This window comes from Vanellus vanellus, assembly GCF_965231255.1.
Source record: "Vanellus vanellus genome assembly, chromosome: 2".
In the NCBI taxonomy this organism is placed as follows: Eukaryota; Metazoa; Chordata; class Aves; order Charadriiformes; family Charadriidae; genus Vanellus; species Vanellus vanellus.
The window spans coordinates 65,909,628-65,933,420 of NC_138906.1; the positions used below are offsets into that span (position 1 = coordinate 65,909,628).

Sequence of the window (23,793 nt, forward strand, 5' to 3'; positions counted from 1 at the left end):
TTTGGTGCAATAGGCTGCATGGATAAGTTTCTCATGCTTGAAGATTGGGGAGGACAATTTAACTGTATGAATGGAAGTTGTGCCACGTACCTCAGGGCTGAGGAACTAGTCTAATATGATTTACCTACCAGTGTAGGTAGACCCTATTGGTTCGCTACCACAGATTTTTGACTTCCACTTTGAGTGGTGATCTCCCTCTTCCTCATGTACCTTGCCCAGGCCAAGCCTGACTACTGGTCATCCTAGAAAGACATCAGATATTGCCCAGTGTAGAGATTAATACTAAGAAACATCTGAGGAGGACACCTACCATTCCATTCCACTGGTCTGTTCCCTATGCCCTCACATGGATCAAGCAAATCACTGCAGCGAGCTGTAATCGGCAGGGTTGGAATAAAATCAAAATAGCTGCCATAGTGGGAGTATATTTCTGTTCCAGACTACAGATGCATACAATGTCTACTTGGCTTAATTGTGTCTGAGGTAGCATACTGAGATCTGAGTCCTATGGCTGGCATAGGGTTGGACACAAAGGTCTCAGAAATTAATCAGAACACATTTGAAGTAAACACATTGAGCTGTTATGGGCAGATGTAAAACAGTCTTTTTTTCCAAGTGTGTGCTACACAGAGAGTATTTGAAGGCTTTTTAAACTTTTTCTGTAGGGTTGACAGCTTTGGGTGACCACCATTGGCAGACAACGCAACACAGGTGGTATAACCATTGATACTAGTATTGGGTTTTGATGCAGAAAAATGTCAAGGAACACATGGATCAGCAGCAATACCACTGTTTTTTTCTCTTGTCAGTTATGGTACTGTCCTTGCATGAAAGATAATGCAACTACTGATTGGCCACCCCACTGCTGGCAAAACATATGGAAAGCTTTTCTTTTACCTTGGTTTCCATCGAAGGGGTTAGTTTGGATGTTTTTCTTTCCCCCTCTGCACAGCTGCTTTTTTTCATGAAACTGGGAAATTTTCATCTTTGAGCCTTCTTTGTTTTCAAATTTATCTGAAATTCACAAACAGATTCAGAAGTTACTAAGGTGGAGGAGTGACAGACAAGACAGGGCATGTAAACCTTGCTTTGTCAGGAAATCAAACTAAAAATATCTGTTAGATTTAAAGGTTAATGTTATTATTGTAAATAATTTTCCTTTAAATTCCTAAACCAGTAATATCCAAAGCAGTGCTTTTAAAAAGAAAATTGCAGATAATTATTGTACTATATTGTATTTTCTTAATTTTTCAGGTCCACCTCTGCCTCCATCATATTTCAGTCACTTTATTAATAGCATAAAGGTAATTATATCCCATTTGCGCTTGAGTTCTGTTAAGCTTTTTTTAAAGTTTACTTTACTATAAATTAAGCATAAAACAGTATAGCATGGTGAAAGATACAAAACAGATAAGAGCATCAGCAATTACAAATTCACTTCTTAAACTCTAGCTGCATAGACAAGTTTATTACAAGTATAAGAGATAGTAGATGTCGGTAGTATATAAATATTACTTTTGAAAAAACTTTGTTACTGAGGCTTTTTACATTCCCAGTGGTATTAAAGTGAGTCATAATTCACTGTTACCTAACATATGTTGGTATAAATTATCTGCCATAAACGAATGCTTTTGATTCCATGCCAGCTCAGGTAAGAGACATCCGTTACCTAAAGGGCTTCTAGAAAATTTAACAACAATTAACAGACCGGGGAGAGGGGGGGAATCACTTCCGTGTAATGCTATTTGTCTTTTAAGCATATTGAATAAAATAAGTTAAAGTGATGGAAATGACTTTGCTTACAAGAAGGTATACCCATACCTGGATGCGTTTGGTCTCTCTCTGTTCCATTATTCTCCTGACTGTGTCAAGTGACAAAAATTAATACCAATGCAATATTATTTTAAATGTTTTTTAAGTGAACAAGGCTCTTTATCAGTAGAAGAAAAAAAAATCATGTTATTATTTAATAATGCCACCAAAAGCAGTGTACTGTCAGTTTCCTTGAAGGACTCAGTGCCATCTGGTTTTCAGATTTTGTTTCTGCTTGGCTGAGCATACCTAAGTTATTCCTATGACATAAAGCGCCCCATGCATGCACGGTGGAGCTGATATGGCTTCTTTGATCTTACAGAGTAGTGTCTGTAGCTTTACAGCTTTAGCTACAAAGAACTCATTTTTCATCTAGTCCGTCTCTGCAAATTGGCATGCTTTACAGATAGCTTTATAGTCCTGTTTACTGGGAAACCTAAAAGAAGAAAAGTCAGAGGAGGAGCTATACTTAGCCATCTCTACTGGCTTTCTGCAGCTACCTGCCATTCTTGCTTTGCCCTTTGCCTCTTCTATTCACAGGTTTATTTCTCAGAAAGGTGAAACAAAGTAGACCAAAAAAAGTTGAAAGAAAAAAACCACAGCAGCCAACCAGAAGGAAACAGTGTAAGGGGGGACCTACAATTGCTGTGGCTCATTTTGCACATAGAGATAATGACCTAGTATTTAAACACTTCTTCTTACCTGTCTGTTCCCCAAGTTAAATGATAATCACTGACGAAGGACAGGAGAAGATATGATTTTCAAAGTGTCCACAATTTTGTGTGGTGTCTCTTCTGTTATCCTGATACACACCCCACCCTCCTCTTCATCCTATGCACAGTAATCTTCACTTGCCACATACTTTAAAATATCTCTCTGTTCCATGTCATTCTTGCTTTGCTTTTTCCTTAATGATGGAGAAAAGCAGAAAACCAGGCTTTTATGCTTCCTCTGACTTTCTCTTTGCTGCCAGCTACAGCACAGAACAAGGTTTTGCTGGCTGGAATTGCAGGAAACAGCAATGGAGGCATTTTCTCTGCCTCCACCTAACCCCACCTTCCCTAGCCCCTGCCCTGAAAGAGCCTTGCAGCCTCAATAGAGAAAGCATTCCTTTTCATTCCATACCACTGAAGAGGAAAGTGATGTCAAAAATATTTTAAGCAGATGCTTTTCTTTATTAATCTCAGAGATTTCATGTAACTTTAAAAGATCAGTGCATAGAGTTCTGATCCCACTTCAGCTTAACGTTTTAAAATATATTCTCTTTAAAGGGTGAAAAAGGAGACAATGGAGTCAGTGGTGTAAAAGGGGAAAAAGGAGAACCAAATGGAGGGTTTTTTCTGACAGGACCTCCTGGACCACCTGGAAGACCAGGATTAGTCGTAAGTTATGCAAGTTGTAGAATAGGAATATTTGTGAGTACCCATAGTTTTAATTTAGAAGTCACTGAAAAGAGACAAACATCAAGATGACGCTAAGACCTATGTAAAAACTCATATGCTAATCATTAGGTCAATATGAGAGTTGCATTAGGTGTAGACACAGACACTTCACTGTTGTGCACAAAATTAATTTGCTATGAAAAACTGATGTAATGTTATGCTCAGCTGTGTAATACAACTACATCAGTATGTAGATTCATGCTATTAATAGCATTAAAAATCAAGGCTGTATAAATAATTGGTGACACTACTACTTATATCCCCATAAAGGCCAAAATAGGCTATATAAAGTTAGACAGAGGCTGACTTGAAAATTATCAGCTATCTAAATAATTAATCTTATTTCCCATTCCAGTAATCCAAATACATGAATGCAAAGTCAAGTGTGTACCCATCTGGATCATTCCTGTAAAATTCAGGCACTGTCTAATCTCTACCTAGTTTTTTTATCTTGCGGTAATTGCCACCACAGCTGCTTTGGAATCAAATGCACTAATTCTTAGGAAACTAACTTATCTTGGCAACAAATGTGTGTTGTCTCTGTTGTAATGTTCTGTGCCAAGGAGCACAAATGGGTAGGTCACAGCTGAGGACAAAGTGTTAGGTTAGCAAGCCCACCTTCAAAAATCCCCTGGGTGCTATTCCATGTTGCTGAGAACCATCTCCCTGTTTAGAAATTGTTCCACTGGTAAGGAGGAGTTGGATGGCATAGCTGAGATCCATCAGAGACTAAGCTCTCCTAGTTCACTGTCCAAAAACTGTTCCATGTATGCAGGCCAGTTTGTGTACAGGGAGCACAAGCCCTCCTAGTTCAGACTGAAGACATGCTGCTAAACTGGAAATTTAGAGAGTTGGAGCCTTTTTAATCTGGAAGACTGGCAACTGGAGAGCTTAAGGGACATGAGCTGACATTTGATCACAGGACGGAGAAGACAACATTCGTCGTGAGACATACAACCCGCACAAACACACATTATGTTAAAGGTTTCCACTGTGTACCTTTGGACAAACTCTTATCTTACAAGCACATCAAAGCAAGCAGTCTCAGCATGAGCAGAGTTTAGATCCAGGACTTTGAGAATACTGTCAAGAGTTTTGCAGATATCAGCTACTCAGGAATAGATATGAGAACTTTCAGAAAGCTTTCTGAAACTTAAATTCTTGAATTTTGTTTCGTATATGGTCAAATTTTTAGTTTTCCATTAATACTCATGCCTCCTTAAAGAAAATGATGTACAGACTCATGTCTAAACAGTGGTGTGGAGGCAGGCCTTCAGAAAATGTTGCCGCCAGAGATGAAGACCCTGCAGCAGTGAAATATACATTCAAAGAAATACTTTTTATCACTGATAGGGACCAAAAGGGGATTCAGTTATTGGACCCAGAGGACCTCCAGGGTTACCTGGCCTACCCGGCTTACCAGGTTATGGAAAAATTGGACCACCTGGACCACCTGGCCCACCAGGCCCACCAGGACCCCCTGCAATATATGGCTCAGGTGAGAGAGTGTGATTTTGCTTTTCACTGTACATGCAAGTGCATAGGCACGCACTCACACCCACACACAAACACTGCTACTTCCTTTACACAGCTGTTCTTCCATCTGCCCTGCACACCTGAATCAGGTTGCTCCCCTCTCTTCTCCTGCCCTCTACCGATTTCTCCTGGGGGGGGTGAGTTGGAACTGGGACAATTTCTTTGCAGACTGTTTTCTCTGACTAGTGCCATTGCATAAAAAACCTTGCTGTGGCTGTAGCTGGGAGGAAGTCTACATAACAAAGACAGGCTGCCTTGAGAGCTTTGCAAAATTTACCAAATTGAGCAGTTGGCTAAATTTGGGAAGATGTTACTGTGGCCCAAGATGCTTTTCTTGGGGTGAATGCAGTGAAATCCAGTTGGTGGCCAGTCACAAGTGGTTTTCGCCAGGGCTCAGTATCTAGGCCTGTTCTGTTTAGTATCTTTATCAACAATGTGAACAAGGGGATCAAGTGCACCCTCAGTAAGTTTACAGATGACACCAAGTTGGGTGGGAATGTTGATCTGCTTGGGGGAAGAAAGGCTCTACAGAGGGATCTGGACAGGCAGGATCGATGGGCCAAAGCCAATGGCATGAGGTTCAACAAGGCCAAGTGCCGAGTCCTGCACCTGGATCACAACAACCCATGCAGCACTGCAGGCTTGGGGAAGAGTGGCTGGAAAACTGCCCAGCAGAAAAGGACCTGGGGGTATTGGTCAACAGCTGGCTGAATATGAGCCAGCAGTGTGCCCAGGTGGCCAAGAAGGCCAACAGCATCCTGGCCTGTATCAGAAATAGTGTGGCCAGCAGGACTAGGGAAGTAATTGTCCCCCTGTACTCAGCACTGGTGAGGCAACACTTCAAATACTGCATTCAGTTTTGGGCCCCTCACTACAAGAAAGACATGGAGGTACTGGAGCATGCCCAAAGAAGGGCAACAAAGCTGGTGAAGGGTTGAAAGTACAAGTCTTATGAGGATAAGCTGAGGGAACTGGGGTTGTTTAGCCTGGAGAACAGGAGGCTCAGGGAAGACCTTATTGCTCTCTACAACTACCTGAAAGAAGGTTGTAGCATGGTGGGTGTTGATCTCTTCTCCGGAGTGACAAGGAATATGACAAGAGGAGTCAAATTGCACCAGGGGAGGTTTAGATTGAATATTAGGAAAAATTTCTTCACTGCAAGGGTTGACAAGCATTGGAACAGGCTGCCCAGGGAAGTGGTTGAGTCACCACCCCTGGAGTTATTTAAAAGATGCGTTAATGTGGTGCTTAGGGACATAGTTTAGTGGTGGACTTGGTAGTGCTAGCTTAACGGTTGGACTTGATGGTCTTAAAGGTGTTTTCCAACCTAAATGATGTTCTGATTTTATGATTCTCTGATATAAAGGCAGTACCCATGGTAGAGTTTAGGTCTAGAATGAAACTGCTGGAGAACCAGTTAAAACCAGTTGTTATGCAAATGTTGAATAGAAACAAAACTTTGGGAGGGTTGGTTGCTGTACCTTTAATGATTTTCAATTTCTTGGATAAAAAAAGGAGTAAAAATGTGCTGCAAATAGACACATAAGGGGAGGAACATTGCAAAAAAGGTAGCACTGGATCTTCAGGTGGATTAACTCAAACTTGCATCAAAGGGAATATGTGGCTATAAACCAAGTGCCACAGTTCAAGACATCTGTGCTTCTGACTCCTCTTGGGTCACAGGCCGCTAGTGACAAGCTTTACACTGTTATGTCCAGCCTTTAGACTACGTTCTAGTGGATGGGGTCCTGGCCTCCTCTGACGTTATTTGATAGGTCTGCCTGAGCAAGCGACTCCCTCTGGGAACTGTGACCAGCATGGGAATCCAGCCAGGTAAAAACAGAGCAAAACATTCCTTAATCTCAGCTGAAGATGGTGTACTAACAGAAAGGGAATTGTTAACCAAATAGAGAGGCTATAATGAAGATTTGTCTTGCCTAAAATTTAGGTAGATCTAGCTAATACAGATCTCCGTTTCTGAGAACTAACACCCAGTCTTTCTCCCCACAAGACCTGTGCCTCCAGTATGCTAGTTTGGGGAGCAGACCTCTTTGTCTCCAATTTGTTCTCTCCAGGTATTTCTTGAACCTGGTCAGACTGCTACCCAGGGACAAGGTGAGACTCACAACTGTCATCCAGTAAATATTATTAATTTAGTGTCTATCAGAAGTGTTCATCCTCTGAAGAATATTTGAGAAAGAACAAATCCTTAATATGTTCAACATTGGAACATAGGCCTGTGCCTGAATTAGCCCCTGAGCATCATACTATGGACAGATCCTCAGCATCCATAAAGTCCATAAAGGCCTTCAGCCCTTTTCCTGTGTAATTTATATTAAGCACTTCTGAATATTAGCTAAGAGACCCAGACAGGCAAAACAAATTATTAGTACTCCATCCCTATACTTTTGCTTGTCCTCTCTGCAATTTGTCTTCATCATCCTCCTACACATTTTCCTCTTTGCTTTGTAAGAAGGGTCTTTAGGCAGCGCACTGATGGATGTCCATTTTACTAAATGTTATAAACACAGATATTTATTTATTTCCTACCTTCAAGGCAAAGTTATCTCTGTTAAAGCTCTTACTTATTGTAAAATGGGGCTCACACACTGTAATATAGGGAAAGAGGAATGGCTTATCTACAGATAAATAGCTCTGAACACGTCTGAGAACTGAACCCCTTTCCCCTGCCATTTACATGAATTAACTGCTCTGGAGGATCCTTGTAATTGATTCAGAGCATAGATTCTTCAATTTGTAAAAGATGATTTCAAGGCTCCTCCGGGTTTCACAAAAGCAAACATATTTGAACACTAGAATTTGCTTTATTGGTGCATAACTGCAGCCTCCTAATTCAAGAGGTACAGATCAGTAAAATGCAAGCTCTGGAATGCAGGAGTGCTCTCAGGGTTAGCCTTTATTGACCCTTCAATGGCTCAAGTTATATTTTAAGAAAGTATCTTACAATCTTTTATTCAGAGTATCAAACTACTTCAGAGTAGAAAGATACAATAAAAGATAGTCAGTGCTTCACTGAATGTATTTGCGGGGGTGAAGGGGAATCTAGAGCTCCACTTTCACTGAAGATCCTTGTGATCCTGATTCCTCTGAAAATTATGAAGGTAGAAGGTACACTTATTTGGCTTATCTTCTGTTACTGTCCTTCAGTCTGTTAAGTTGCCATATCCAGTAAGCTGTGGATGAGTGGACTTTGGGTTTTGTGGGGAGGACTGACAGATGTGCTCACCAAAATTCCTCTAAAGGGTAGTTTCAGAGAATATTCCTACATTCCTCCACTTCTGCTTCACTTTTGAAGAGCAATTCTGTCCATATTTGGGGTTATAGCACTATTTGCATCACTAAGAGCAGATGTACACTGTGTTCAAGTGCCCAACAAGGGGGGAATTGGGGAGTGGTTAGGAGCTGAAGCTTGGAATTCTTTGTGCATGTTTCATACTTCAGATTCACCAGCATGCTAGGTAGGACATGATAGACTTCCTTATGCTCAGGTAGTTTTATTTCCTCCCAGCTGTATAGTAGTGTACTCTCCTGAATACCCCTGGACCTGTTTTCTTGCCCTCACTTTGCACCTCTCTCTTCCTCTAAAGAAGGAGCTTCTACTTACAGTTAATACAAGTTCTGCCCAGATCTCAGCTACAGATCCCTTCTGGGACACACCATGATGCTCAGCAGGGTCCATGTGTAGTTCTTTCTCCTAAACAGGTTCAAAATTCCGTTATCATGATATGCACTTGCACAAGATGCTTGCTTTCAGTCTTCCATATCTTTCCTTCTTTCGTTCCTTCAAATAAATGAGTTTTTACTCCAGAAAAAAAGGGACTTTCAACTCAAGGTGAAGAAATTCAGTTTGGGAGTAGAGACAGGTGCTAGGTACTAGGTGTTGTGGACTGTAGTCTTAGAAGTTCAAGTTCACATCACTGGAGAATTCTTTGTTGCTTTGAAATATAAGATGAGCTTACACTTGTGAATTTTTTATCTAAGGAAAAGTCCATTTTTGTTTACTTTTCGAGCAAAAGATATAATGGCTTACTCAAAGCCTATACAGGCAGGAGCTAAAAGTTCTTCCTTTTCCATATGCACGTTTTTCCTCTTCCATTAGCAGCCAGCAGAAGAGCATTCTGGTCAATTTAAGTGGATCTGGTTCTTGATTTGCAGAGCATCTACAACAGATTGCAATCTGTTATCCTTAACCTCCCAAATAACAGTGAAAAGACTATGTTTCACCATTGCTTTTAAAAAAATCTTCAGAATGCATTTTCTGTAGTTGGCTTGAATACAGCTATTCAGAACTTGACTATTCAAGAACTTGACTTAAATAGCCTATGGCTACTTAAATCTCCCCCTAGGTCCTTTCTTTATCTCTCTCACCTTCTTTCTCAAAAAAGATGACCTTCAACATGTATTGTATGCTTGTTTTATTTTAGCAGCCGCAATGCCTGGGCCACCAGGACCTCCTGGAGAGCCAGGGTCACCTGCAACCAGAAACCTGGTAAGACGGAAAATAAGGAAGTTTACCATTGAAACCTTGCTTCAAATCTTTTGGTGGCCATTGGTAGCACTGAGAGAGGAGGGAAAGCTCTGTCCTGTGTTTTCATTTATTAGAATGTTTTCTGGTTGTCTGAACCTCATAATTTTTCAGCAGGGAAAAGTGACGAGGAGAAGTCTGTCCATTGCCTTGTTAGTAACAGCCTGTTCAAAAAAATGCAAAGATTGATGGCATGCTAAAGTAATGGAAAGATGCATATTCCATGTTCAAAGCAATGTCTCTGAAAGAGTGTGGCAACTTAGCATGGTGAGATACTAGAATAGCTACTGAATGTCCAATTTCCATGAAAAAAACACTTTACATTACTGTATTAAAACCCAGTAATATATTTGATTCTACGAAGAAAACTGTAGATTTTCCTAGCAAATCTAAAAACTGTCGTGCCAGAGAATAAATATAAATTCAATTGTTTCATTTTCTTACTGCATGAATCAGACCAGAATTGTATCCCAGATATCCACGCAGTAAAAATGACAGCTAAGGCTTCTGTCTTGTTAATTTCTAAATTAAATATTCAAATTTTCCGAAAAACAAATTATTCAAGCTAGCAGAAGGGGTTTATTGCAATTTTTTTCCTTTTCCACATTCTCACATTACAATAGAAAAGCAAATTTGGTGGATATTTTTGGCAATTGTGAAAATGCACTAATAAACAAGCAGACTTCCAGATCATCTACATCTTATCAAATGAACTAACAAGAATCTGAATGTAAGTTTCTTAATGCCTTTCCACTACAGTGTCATCCCTCTGCTAACTGCCTTTTCTCATAAAAATTCAGGACCTGACAATGATTACAGATGAGGGGAGAAACAGATGTTCAAAGACTGGTGCCCCAAGGTAGAGGATTGTATTTACGGTCTGGGAGCTACTGTCTTAGATATGAGATCCAAGGCCACTTAGGTCAAAACCAACATTAAAAAACAACATACAAATATCTAGTAGGGTCTTCATGATTCATAAAGCATTAATATGCCTTCTGACACTGAAGAAATGAAAAAGAAATGACACTCAACTGTCAAGAAATTACACTCTCAAGAAACTTGTCCCTGAATTTACACTAACTGCAATTATCAAACAGATTGTAGAAGAAACCCATCTTAGAGAGGACTGTGTTCTTATCTTCAGGCGACAAAGACAGAGGTAATAGGTGCAATGTCCATATCTGACAGACATCACTTTAAGCCTCCTAATGATGATCTATAAAAGATAAATTGAAAAATACTTGCTGTGTAAACTAGCGGCATCTGGAAACACAACAAAAGTGATGGAGGAAAACACCCTTAAAGAGATCACAACACCACTGAGAAAAATATAACAGAAGCAAATGTATCTAGAATTGTGTGATATTTATAAGCCTTACCAAATCTCTTCTGAACATTTTGATCTAGTATGTTACACTGTAGAGATGCAATGATCTTCACTCTGTGAAAAATTAACTGTTCATGTAGTTCTACTACAATCCACAGAATGATGATGGTGGTATGCCAAAGTAGCAAGATATTTATGTTACCAAAGCTCTTTGTATGAAATGACACAAAACCAACTTTATGAGCATTTCCTGCAGAAGAAGCCTTGACATTTACGTGTTCAAATGAGACTTCAATTTGGCAAATTAATTTGAAAAATGTTTTATGTGTCTGATGAAGCATGTTTCATTTTCCTACTTGACAGGTTACGACATTCCAAAACATTGAGGGCATGTTGGAAAAAGTTCATTTGGTGGCAGAAGGTACACTGATCTATCTGAGTGAAACTAGTGAGGTTTTTATCCGTGTTCGAAATGGATGGAGAAAATTGCAGGTACTATTGCGCTATGTCCTAATCCTTTCCAACTCCCTTATTCAAAATGGAGTTGTTGCAGATATTTTTTACAGGGGTGGAGAACTGTGAGTGCAAAGATTCCTTTTTTTAGTTCAGAAGCTCCTGGTGATACGGTTTTGTTTGCTTTTTGTTTTGGGTTCTCTCAGCTTGGTGAGCTAATTCCAATCCCTGCTGACAGCCTTCCTCCTCCAGCGATATCAAGCCATGTAAGTACAAAATATTGGACTGTGAAAAACTGAGTCTAGATGTGCAAAAACGGGCAATACACTTGGCAGAAGTTGCAGGCAGATCCCCGCACAACATGGTTTTCCACTGAGACTTGTCAGTTCAAAATAAGCATCCTACCACAACATAAGCTTGCAAATTGGTTCGTACTGGCCAGTCATCTGTTTCCATTATCTTCTGAGACTCCAAAAACTACGGAGACAAAGCAGCAACTACAAAAAGCAGAACAAAGCATGCTGCCTACAAAAAAAAAGACACAACAGAAAACCACACAACAGTATTCTCTTTCGTAACACTGAAGTCAGTCATATCAAGCCCTGGTCCCTTTCAAGGAAACTCAGAAAAGTGTTTCTGAGAAGTGGGTTTTCTTTAAGAGATTATAGTCCTGTATTCAGGGTACATCGTTGTCACCTCCATGGAGCTTATCCCACAGTGTGCTGAGGGTCTATTCTAAAGCCTCAATTGTTAGTTTGTACCTGACCCTATTCTGCAAGTTATTGTGCCAACCTGCATGTGAACATGCTGTCTATCCCAAAAAATGTCAGGAGGATGGAAACCAAGAAGTGGCGAAGGGGATAGAGAACAGTCTCATTGATGACAGATTAATTGAACTGACTGCTGAGATAATGAAAGGACAAGAGAGTGCTAGGAAGGAGCAGTGAGAAGGAAGATGGCCAGAAATTAAAAAAAAAAAAAAAAAAAGTTAGAGTAGGTCAGAGTGGAGTGCACTTAGCACACTGGGAAAATGTCTAGACCTCATATTATAAGAAATTGTCTGCAGCCTCCAGCTGACACCACAGGAGTTTCCCAACTGGTACAGTCAGTGTCTTGTTAGTCATACTTACCATAACTAGAAAAGAAAACTTTGCTGTTCCTGAAACAAATCTGAAGATCATCGACCTTCTGGTCTCTACATGCCAATTGCTTAAGAGAGGGAATTACCAAGGCCTTGAGAAATATTCCCAGCCACTACACTTTCTGTTTCCACATCCTCCTTACTCTTCCAGTTTTAATTTTCCCGAACTGGTCTTCTGCTCCTGCCAAGAGCAGGCTACTTCCATGCAGGACTTCAGGTGCGATCCGGCACTGACACCAGCTCTAGCAGAGCAATGTGGACTGGGTGCACTAGGGTCCAGCAAAGCAACTCTGGCCAGGACAGCTTTCCAACACATATTTATTTGACACATCAAATTGATGATACGTAGGTAGACTATTCTGGCTACACGGTTTGGGTTTATTTTTCAGAGGCAGGATAGTTTCAGATTCTCCGGTGTTCAATGTTTGCTTTATTTAGAAAATTATTGAGTGTCTAAAATTCTAATCTGAGTAACATGTTTAACATATCTGTTTGCATGTGTAAAAATAACAGGGATTTCAGCCTCTTCCAGCACTGAGCCCAATATCAAACATGAACAACAGAAAACCAGCAGTAAGTAAGAGATCTGTATTGCAACTTCATAGCTGTGGTTTGAAGCATGACAGTTTGGATCTTGAGGGAGATTTGTGATAACTCCTCTTCAAATTCACAGATTTTACTTTGAAAATTTACAAATACAGTTCTTTAAGTGGTTTAGACATCTCAGAGGCAATTTTAAATTGTTTCTTCCAGATCGATTTTCATGATCCTAGCCTCTTTCCCATCTGTAAAAAAAAATTCCTGATTCTGAGTTAGGAATACCTCTTCACTTTGTGATTGTACCTAAAACACACGGTATATTTTCTATCTGCTTGGGTGCTGCTTGTTTTAGACAGACACTTTAGAATCCAAACCTTCATTTAAAATACTTAAAAATATTTGGATAAATAAAGCAAGGTAACTGAGTTATATCTAACCTTCCCTTCAAAAAAAAAAAAAGTAGATTAGTTCTTGCATCTATGCTGTTTGACTTAAGCATGCTGCTTGTTATATTTGATAACAGTGAATTTTTAAATGTTGTATGGTCACTTCTTACTACCTATTTCCATGCTTGTAGGATTTGGGATTTTGTTTGTGTGATAACTCCAAGGCCTCCGCTTAAAATTATTAGCTGCTTTTAAAAGAATTTTATTTTTAGGAGTAAATATTCTTCATGGTTTCCTTAATGTTCAAACATAAATAGCTCTTTCTGCTATGGGTCTCATAGCTTTAAGAAACATAATGTCATGGCAGCAAATAACTTTCATACCTTGTATGGAAGGTACTAGTTCTTGTGCTCATAGGAGTGGGGGCAGGGGGGTCTATTTTGTTTCTAATATATGCCTTCCTAGTGGTAAAAACTTAAAAAAAAATGGTGGCTTTTCTTCTTATTTTCTCCAGCTGCATCTGGTGGCTTTAAACTTGCCACTTTCTGGTGACATGCGAGCAGATTTTCAGTGTTTCCAACAGGCCCAACTAGCAGGTTTGACGTCTACCTACAGAGCCTTCCTCTCATCACATTTGCAAGATCTGGCCACAGTTGTCAGAAAAACAGACAGATACCATTTACCAATAGTGAATCTTAAGGTAAAAATGAGTACCTAGTACTTGTTATATTAGGATAGGCTGTAGGTGCCCCAAAATCTTGGAAAACAGCAAGACTAGAAAGTTTCAACCCAAACTGCATTCGATAAAGAAGCAGCTTTGCTTCATATTTTGGAGTCAGGTTCAAGAAACAAAAAAGTAGTGATAAAGTAGAAAGTTACAGACTGTCTCACATTTCCTTTGCATTTTCAGGGGTTGCTTTTTTCAATATCCTAAGGCTAATGGTAGAAATAAAGCTATGAGAATAGCCTACTTCGAGCAGACTGCTGACAAAGTGACAGTATGATGTTTGGCTTTCTGGATATTTTTTTATATCAGCAGGGAAAGTTTTCATATCTCAAAGATAGCTATTATGTTCTACCTTCTAGTATGATCACAGAGTATATAGTGGGCTAAAATACCTATTTTTCTCATTTCTAAAGATAAAGGCAAATTCTGTGCTTAGGAGTGATGCTGGATTTACCCCAATGAAACTGAAGGAAGAGTCTAGAGCATGAGTCATTTTGTGGTCTCACATAAACAGACACACTGTAAAACCGAGGAAAACAAACCATGTCTCTGTAGCATTGGCTGGCTCCCAGAACAAACGGCCAAAGAAACCTACAGGAATAACACATGATGCTTGGAACATGCAGAATGGATGCTACCCTGAAGTGCATGCAAATACAGAGCCTTGGAGACAAATTTGTAAAGACAATATTGTCTCAACTTTGACTGGAAAAACTCAAAAGCAGTTTGAGTGGTAGCCTGATGCAAAGCTTTTGACTTGAACATTTGCAATACTTTTCACGAAACTGTGACTTCAACAGAAGTTCCACTACAAATTATCTCTATATTTTCTCTACAGCTACAGTAGTTATAAGCAATTTTTCAAACAACCCCTTAGATAGTTAGGAGGAAAAGGACAGTGGAAATGGAGATGATCAAGCTGAATATTTTGAGTGACAATAGAACAGAAATGCAACGGTGAGGCAAAGGTGTGGATCGGAGAGCTATTAGCATAGAGATGATAGATTAGACAAGTTTGTTCAGGACCATTATGCAGAAACTAATGTGAAAGCTGGAATCATAAAAGCACATAAGATTTTAGATGTATAGATAAGTCTATAAAAGTCAGGTATGACGTGGATTTTGGATTTGTTTTGTTTGTAAAAATGGCTTTGAAATTTTAACAGGGAGAAACACTTTTCAATAACTGGGAATCTATATTTAATGGAAATGGCGGACAATTCAACATTCATGTTCCAATATACTCCTTTGATGGGAGGAACATCATGACTGACCCATCTTGGTGAGTTTACATTACTATCTATAAGTTTTACACAACATGTAATCTTACCAGATAGTACAAGTAGCAATACCTTGGCCTACTAGAAATGTGATAAAAATTTCTCCTTTTCCTTATGCCATCTTTCTTCTCCATTTCTGATAGCCTATGAGTGGGATATCAGGTTGTGTTCTCCTTTTCTTCCTCTCCTTTCTATGTTCATCTTTCCCTACCCACTGTTTGCTCCAAGCAGAAGGAAAGCAGAAATACAGGTCACCATACATATAAGTGTGCAGTTGAATAAAGCAAAAAAGAAACTTTTTCAGGAAATAACTTCTTAACATTACCTTTCAGGCCTCAAAAAGTAATATGGCATGGTTCAACTGCAAATGGGATCCGACTGGTTAGCAACTACTGTGAAGCCTGGCACACAGCTGATATGGGAGCTACGGGACAAGCATCACTGCTGAAGACCGGGAAACTTCTTGATCAGAAAGTATTTAGTTGTAGTAATCAGTTTATTGTTCTCTGTATTGAAAACAGTTTTGTATCTGATCCCCAAGGAAAATAATTCACCTGTTGCACATAAGAATAATTCATTTTATGATAGCAAAAGCTGACACTGAAATTTCATTTGTAATGTTGTAAATATTTTATTTTTCATAATTGCACATTTCAGGAAAAAATAGCCAAAGAAAACATACCTCAACACAAACTGCATTCCATTGAGGTGGAACATCCAGTGCACATGCAGCTGACTTAAAACCCTTCATTTTGCTTGAACCCCACACTGTTCAAAGTTTGCCAACAATTAACTCACAGCCCCTTGTCTTTCAGGCTGAGCTTGAGATCTCCTAAGAGCATGAGTCAAGTGTGGTCTGTGAGGAAAATCCAGTAGCCTGTCTCATAAGCAGTATGGCTCAGCAAGGCTGCTGCTTCTTCACAGCTGAGAAGCTGCATGCTCTACGTTCGTCTTTTCACTTGCATAGATTTTGAATACCCAAAGCAATATTCCTATACATACAGTCTGTCCCTGAGCAAATAATAGGAGGCTGTTACATCTTACAGGGCTGGAATTTTCAGAAAAGCGTTAAGAACAAAGGTGCTCACCTCCCTTGAGTTTCAGTCAAAGCTGAGTACCTAACTCCTGTAAGCTTGTATGGATCGCAGCCTGGTGCTTACACATAAATTTAGCAGCTTCCACATCTTTCTTCAGCTTTTTTCTTTGCAGATTCTAGGCACAGGGCTTTATGCAGGAGGAGTGAATTTCAACTAGACAAAATCTGGGCCTTATTTTGGTGCTATTGTTACCAGGAATCCTAGAGCAATGTTAATAGAAAACATCCTGTTTTACTGGTAGAACTGTGCAAAGTAAATGCAGACAAATGAACCATCTGACCTTTATTTATTTCCTTGCATATTAGAGGAAGTCATTTCCTGTTGTGGCAGACTGCTGAATGAAAGATGCCTGTCATGGTTCCTCTAAAATAGGTTCTAGACATTGTTATCCCACTAAGTTATATGTAAAGTGATTTTCATTTTGGGGATTTTATCCTTCTGGAATTCATGTAATTAAAGAATTGTTAATATAAAACAACAGCAGCAATGATAGGAACGATCAGTAAATGCTAATATTCTTCGCAAACAGTATCACCATAATATCTGAAGCCTTTGCCTATACATTTGTCTACCACATACTTTAAACCACATATTTACTTATATTTTATCAAGCAGTAACTATGGAGTTCAAACATCACATTATCATTTTTTAAGATTTAATCTAGAGTCTGTGTTGGAAATACATGTTCATTTACTGACAAATAGAGTATTAAATTACTAGATAGCTACCTTCAAAAGTCAAAAGCAAATCACACTTACTATACTAAACTGATATAATTATATAACATAATATTGTGAAATTCAGCTTTATTTTTCTGATTTACTATAAAAACCTATTTCCCAGAGTCATCTCAATCATATCTTCTTTTTTTCTTGGAAAAGTCATGACTCCGTTATTACAACATGGTAATGAGGCAAACCAGTTTATATTGCATTTAAAATGTATGCATAACAATTCACTGTACTTATTTATAGTCTATTTCCCTAAAATGCTGAGCACTCTTGTGAAATGCCAAATTCCTTCAGTTCACACAGTTGGAAGAGTTTTGTATGTACGGCAGAATTTCACTCTGAGTCACAGAAGGTTCAAGGGGGAAAATAAAGTGCTTTTACGTGCTTCCAGCAGCAACCATCTACCTTTAATCCTTTAATTGTTGGCAGACCCTCAGCTTGGCCAAGTCATGGCCAGCAGGGTTTATGCTTGCAGCCAGTCATCACACAGTCATCACCATCAGTTCTCGCTCTTCCACTCCTGATCTAGAGCCAGCAGTTGGGGAGCTGGTTGTTTCTTTGCCGACAGTTGCAGTGACAAGAGGTGGGGGGGAGATGGGATTCCACAGAAGAGCTGTGTGAAGGGGATGGGAGAAGACTAAAAAAAACCTGCAGTTTTTAGGAGATACTGAACTAGCGGTTAAGTCAGGTCCAGCAGAAACATGTCCAGAATTCTGCTTGTGCCAACCCTTTCACAGGGTTAACCCCTCTCTGTATCCTGAATAGCAGCTAGAGCTTAGCAGGGAACTTAAATGGTTAAGCAGCAAAGAACTTTCAGTGGCTGCTTCTCACCTCTAACATGAATCTGCAGGCTACAGGAATTTATTGCACACCCTTCAACTTAGTACAGAGCATGAACAATGCATCATCTGGGCTGCTGTGGTGCTGAGTTCACATGCTGTGCTCACATGCCAGCAAGGGAGCTAGCTTACCAGAGAATGCCATGAGAGATCTGCTAGAAAGATTAGGTTTCCCTTGGAAAAAACGCTTTTTTCATTTTAACCAGAGCCAGTCAGGCTCTTTATACTCCCTAGTACAACTGAAAAGAAACAGTAATAGTCATTGAGGATATGACAGAGAAAAAATAGCCCAACACTTAAAAATAAATTAGCTTTCCCTATCAAAGCAGAATATTTTTTCAGCATAATTCCAACACAAAGGTCAGGTGCACTTAAGAAGAACATTTGCTAATTCAGGTAAGGAATGGTGTATAAAGCAAATGAATCACCAAAACAAGTACCAGAGCTAGGTTGAAAAGGGTAACTGCACTAGAAACCAATGTAGCAGTCTGAATGAATGAAATCAGAGTATCAGTCAAACAAGATTCTTCAGCCTTTAAGAGGAAGGCTTTGGTTGAAAACATTCATTTATTTTGAAGCTTTGATGTACTTTAAAAGGAAGAAGTTAACATACTGTAAATAGAGAAGAGACGAAAACCTTTTAAACCCTCAGAATTCCAGGGCTGGTTGATGAAAAAAATACAGCAGACCCATTTCAGCTATTGGAATGAGTATTTCTAGAAATCAAACTGATTTGTCATTATATGAATTATAGGTGCAAGCTATAACAACATAAGCTTCCTTTAAATCAAGAAGAATCCACAGTGGGGTTTCCACTTCTGCAAAAGAATCAGTTCTCCATTAAAAATAACTACAATTTAATTTTAATTAGGGTGCTGCTTAACCTGAAAGAAAAAAAAGTATTAAAAAAAAAAAAAGGGGGGGGGGGGGGAGGGGGGAGAAGAACTCAAAAACAACCAGAAAAAAGCAGCAAGGTCTAGGAAAAGTTAATAACTGTTTGAAAAAGGCATGTTGAATGGAGAGACTCATTTATTCATCATGGATACATTGGGGATAGGGCAAAATGCACAAATACATAGATGAATGTTCACTATATATTCTTTCTAAGTGAAAAGATTTTTTTCTTATGAAGGTAAATTGGCACATGGATTAAAAATTTACTTTGAATATACCACTCCAGGCCAGACTTTGTTGGAATTGGACAACAGTTTTCAGTGGAAACATCACTTTTTACTGCAACATTTTACTGGTTTGTGTCCAATTTGAAAACTATCATTCAGTCCAAAGAAAGCAACAGGAGACATTAACAGGAGTAATTTTCAAAAGACGTGCTTTAAGTCAAGATATATGTGTTCTAATATACTTGCTCTTTATTAATCAAAAGGAATTAAGAGTTCTCAATAAAAAAAAAAAAAACATTTTTTCATTGTGTTATGTACCTCCTCAAGGACCATTCTTTTTAAAAAGTGCTAATTCTGCAGCAGATACACACACACACCCAAAATAAAATAAAAATAAAAATTAAAAAAAATTAAAAAAAACAACCGAACACCTGTTATCATCACCACTTTATGCAGACAGAATATAACTATATAACTCCTGCCAGCAGGGTAAATACTCTTTAGTATTTTGAACTGCTTGAACTGATTTTGAAAGCAGTTCAATACATCTATCTGAATTGACTGACCACATCCAAGTACCTTGTGGTATCATGCAGTGATTTTTAAAATCATCTTTTGACTTGAAATAGCAAGGGTTGGGATTTTTTTTTCTTCTGTATTTGTACCATGTCCTTCCAAATTGTTTAAAAGTTGGTGTGGCAGAATATGATTTTTAATCTGATTAGGAAAATGGGGGGAGGTCATATTGGGAGAAAGGGCAGGAGTGTGCATGCACGCACATATAAATGCAGGCACACTCACCTCCAAGTAACTTTTTTCATCCTTGCCACCTCATACGCCATGGCTGAGTGAGTTAGTCTTTAACAGCCTCATCAGCTTCTTTGACCTCATGCATGCAGGCAAATTTTATATTAGGATGGAGGAATTTCTGACAAACAATTTATAAATCTGAGCCCAACAAAAACGTGGCTTCCCCTCAAATCCCTTTCCTACAGTTCTGTTTTTCTTGATAGCAAATATTCCCCCACAGGGTCGTATTTGCACTGAATTGTGAATATAAGCAGTAGATTGCAGACAACCCACAATCCTCTTCTGGTCCATTGATTTTGTTAGCAGTAGGTAATCAGCAGGTCTTTTGCCCTTTTCAGTTCAGGGATCTCTTCTCTGGGCAGTCGCAAAACATGACATGTTATCATTGATCAGGGTGGTTTCTCCTCTCAGTGCTATTGCAAGCAAGACAAACCTGTGAGTTTCTGCAGTACAGCACATACACCTCAAAGGACTGACAATTAACAAAACTAGTCTTGGTGCAGTCAAAGACTGTCCAGCCTTGATTCTGAGCTGTGCATTCAGGTGAAAGAAGAAAGAATGACTTGCAGTATGTCCTGCTTCAAAGACTCCACAGTTACTCTTCTTCTGCATTGAGGTTTAGTTGTTCCTTCTGAAGGAACACTTGCAATTCTTGTTTTCACTCCAGTCCTCTGCCTGGAGAAGAGAACCTATCTTCTAGATTTTAACAGAATTAGATGCTAGAATTGCAATTTCACTTTGGTGTTCAAGTATTGGAGTTAATGGTATACATGCATCTTAAAAAATGTCTGATCAAGATTTGGCTCTTATCTGTTGTTCTGGTATGTAGTCAGAGCCTACACTCTAACAGTGTCTCCCTGCTGTCTCTCCTTAGTGCTTCAACAATAACGGGTCAGAGATAGAAATATTTCTAGATGAGCCTACTTAAGCCTGAATATCTACTTCAACCTGAACCAAGCCTCCCGTTTTTAACCTGTCAGAGGGCAACTTCCACTGTAACCAGTTGATCTAAACTTATTATTAATCGGCTTCTTTTCCACTCTATCCATAATCCAAAAAAAAACCTGTTCTACTCCTAAGTAATGGCCTTATATACACAACCTAATCTAGAGGTGCACGCAGGGTGGATGGCCCAGCTCTAGCAGTATTAGGCTTTGCCTGAGGGGAGAGAGAACAATAAGTCAGAACACATCTTCATCCTGCATGGGCAGGAGACAGAAATAGAATGGGGCTTTTTTAATTTGTCCTTTCCTCCACCTTGTGATTGACCTCCTCCTTCACTTGTCCTTTCTGAACCATTTGTCTTTTATTTAAAGTTTGCGTTGGTCCTCCACAAAAAAGCTGGACACCATTTGGAGCTGCGAGCTGCTCTGGTGCAGCATGCTGCACATAAAAGTTCCACATTCGACGTGGATCTTCTGCGCTCTGCACAGCACCCAGATAAGCACTGAAGGCTAACTTACATTTGTGTGTGTTTTGCTGGGAGGACTGGATACAGTGGTAGGATGGTAGGGAGTCCAGAGAGGTCCCTTTGGAACCAAGAAGAAAACACAGCTCCTCCTTCCCTTACAAAGCAGCTAACCTTCCTGCGTGCTCCTGCAAAGTACTATACTGTAGGTCTTTCAAGCTCAGCACAGAATTACAGACAGCACAGGCTGTGGGAATTTCTACATGTGATGTCAATTCAGCATCACACCCTGGTGTTGATCAGGGGTAACATTATAAGCTGCTTTCCTTGGCTGGTCTCAGGGCCACTAGTGATGCTTCAGTGGAAAAGGGAGCGACAGCCCTGTCTGACCTTATCACCTGCAAATTCAGATTCAAGCCAGGATGATGATGTCGACGACGATGCCTCTGCAGGAAAGGTATGTTTTGTATGCTGCACTTCAAGTATGTTCATATGAACAGCAGCAGGGGACTGCCTAATAGGTGTATTTCTCTGCTGGTCAGTGCCAATAGCACCTCACAGTCCTTTGGTTTGGCCTTCTTTTGTTCCAGACACGTTCACCAAGATCCTAGCCACAGTAATGGCTTGCTGCTGGAAATACATTATCTCCGCACTAAGTTAGATTGCTGTTTGATTGCTGAACTATTCCCTGGCACGGTTCTGGTCAGTGCCACTTGTAACCCTTCCAGCCACTGCCTTGGGGTATGTTTTGGGGGGACAGCATGTGCCAACAAGTACTGCTGTGGACAGTTTGAAGGAGTCATGCTTTTTTTGGAACAGAAAGGTTTACTTGTTCTGACGGGTGCTTAACAATTGTGCCTGGTCTCAGGGCTAACTGGAGTCCTCACCCAACTGAAAGCCTGTAGAGGGACTACAGGACATGCATAGAATCATAGAATGGTTTAGGTTGGAAGGGACCTTAAAGATCATCTAGTTCCAACCCCCCTGCCATGGGCAGGGACACCTCCCACTAGACCAGGGTGCTCAAAGCCCCATCCAGCCTGGACTTGAACACTTCCAGGGATGGGGCCTCCACAGCTTCCCTGGGCAACCTGTTCCAGTGCCTCACCACCCTCATAGTGAATATTTTTTCCCTAATATCTATTCTAAATCTACCCTGTTCTAGTTTGAAGCCATGTCTGATACTGATGGGACAGACATCAACACATCTTTATGGCTTTTTGCCAAGCTTAATATACAACCCTCCTGCAAACATCTACTCATATAATCCACATGTTCAGACTGCATTCATTCAGGGAACCCTCTTAAAGCCATCATTGCCCTACACAAATGCTCTCATGCTGTATACAGATATATTATGCCATCCTATTATCCTCACCTCATTCAACAGTGTGAGCGCTTGTTTGAGGCATGGAGTGGCTGTTAACACAGCTGGAAAGTTTCAAATCTGTGAGAAATAAAGGGCCCTGGTACCGTCATCCTGTACAACTGATAATTAGTACCAGGATGTCTTACATGATCAAAGAGGGCAACACAAGACATTTGCTCATGTCCTTTACCTCCAGCACCTGGTGGATCAGGTACCATGTTTATGTGTGTACAATACAGTCCACCTGTTAGGAGTACTGAACAGCTTCCAATTCTAGAGTAAGCAGCATCTTCTCAATGACTTGTTTCAGAGTCTAGAGGTGTGCTGACATTTGCCTGAGACACTAAAAGTGAGTTCCCAGAATCCTCCCACCATCCTTTCAGCCACCCTATCAGAAGTCTTCCTGATACCTTGAAATGTGAGGCTGCACCCCTTGATTCTAGGCAATGTTAGGGTAGGAAGAGTGGTGTGTTTGAACTCATGAGTTTGCTAAATTGTCAATGTGATGTTGATCAAAAGAAAACCCAAAAGTCACATTAGATTTCCTTTTTTCAGCTGAGTTGGGAATTGATCATCAGCTCCATCAAAACTGAGCTGCAACTTCCAATTTGTTGATCACATTATTTTCAAGCCCATGTTTCTTTCCAAGAATGTATACTCCAGCAGGCTCTGAACCTCCACAAGTCCCTATGGCTTGGGAAATCTCTAGGTTACATCTGTGAACAGGTTGCTTCAGAAGTATTCACTACAGCACATTTTCATTAATGTGTCTTTCCTTGCCATTGGTTCTGCCTACAGAGTAAGAAGCAGGCTCGCTATCAGCAGCTTTTTGTCACACAACTACTTTGTGAAGTTCCTCTGTCATTTGCTATAGCAAAGCCATTCTTAAACCACAGTCTTAACTCAGCCACTTTTTGCTCTTGATCTGAAACATCCAGGATTCAGAAGTAGCCTGTATCAGGAAGACATGGCAGTCTTGACATCATACACTCACAAGTCAAGGTCTTTCAAAAATATCCTGAGACTGTTTGCCTCCATTGTTGGGATACCCAAAGTCAAAACCCCAGTACAGAAGCTAACTGACTAACAGGTTGCAAGATTACACTAAAATTTTCTTTGGCAGAGCTGATCTGGGTAACTAAAACATATACCACTGACAAAGCTTGAGCACTGTGGTGCTTATTTATGAGTGTTTTCATGCTTTAGGCTGTAGAATGCCCATCT

At 39.9% G+C, this 23,793-nt stretch overlaps 1 protein-coding gene across 1 annotated transcript in view; it reads left to right on the forward strand.

Annotated features, from left to right (window-relative positions):
• Positions 1–15,761, forward strand: part of COL15A1 (collagen type XV alpha 1 chain) — a 154,020-nt gene extending 138,259 nt beyond the window's left edge. Inside the window, exons 33-42 of the mRNA XM_082479653.1 lie at positions 1,255–1,304; positions 3,084–3,194; positions 4,608–4,752; positions 9,236–9,300; positions 11,030–11,158; positions 11,326–11,385; positions 12,774–12,833; positions 13,701–13,886; positions 15,080–15,195; positions 15,526–15,761. Of these exons, the coding sequence (XP_082335779.1) occupies positions 1,255–1,304; positions 3,084–3,194; positions 4,608–4,752; positions 9,236–9,300; positions 11,030–11,158; positions 11,326–11,385; positions 12,774–12,833; positions 13,701–13,886; positions 15,080–15,195; positions 15,526–15,742 (1,139 nt within the window). The 3' untranslated portion in view covers positions 15,743–15,761. The remainder of the gene's footprint in view (positions 1–1,254; positions 1,305–3,083; positions 3,195–4,607; positions 4,753–9,235; positions 9,301–11,029; positions 11,159–11,325; positions 11,386–12,773; positions 12,834–13,700; positions 13,887–15,079; positions 15,196–15,525) is intronic.
• The last annotated feature ends 8,032 nt before the right edge of the window (positions 15,762–23,793 follow it).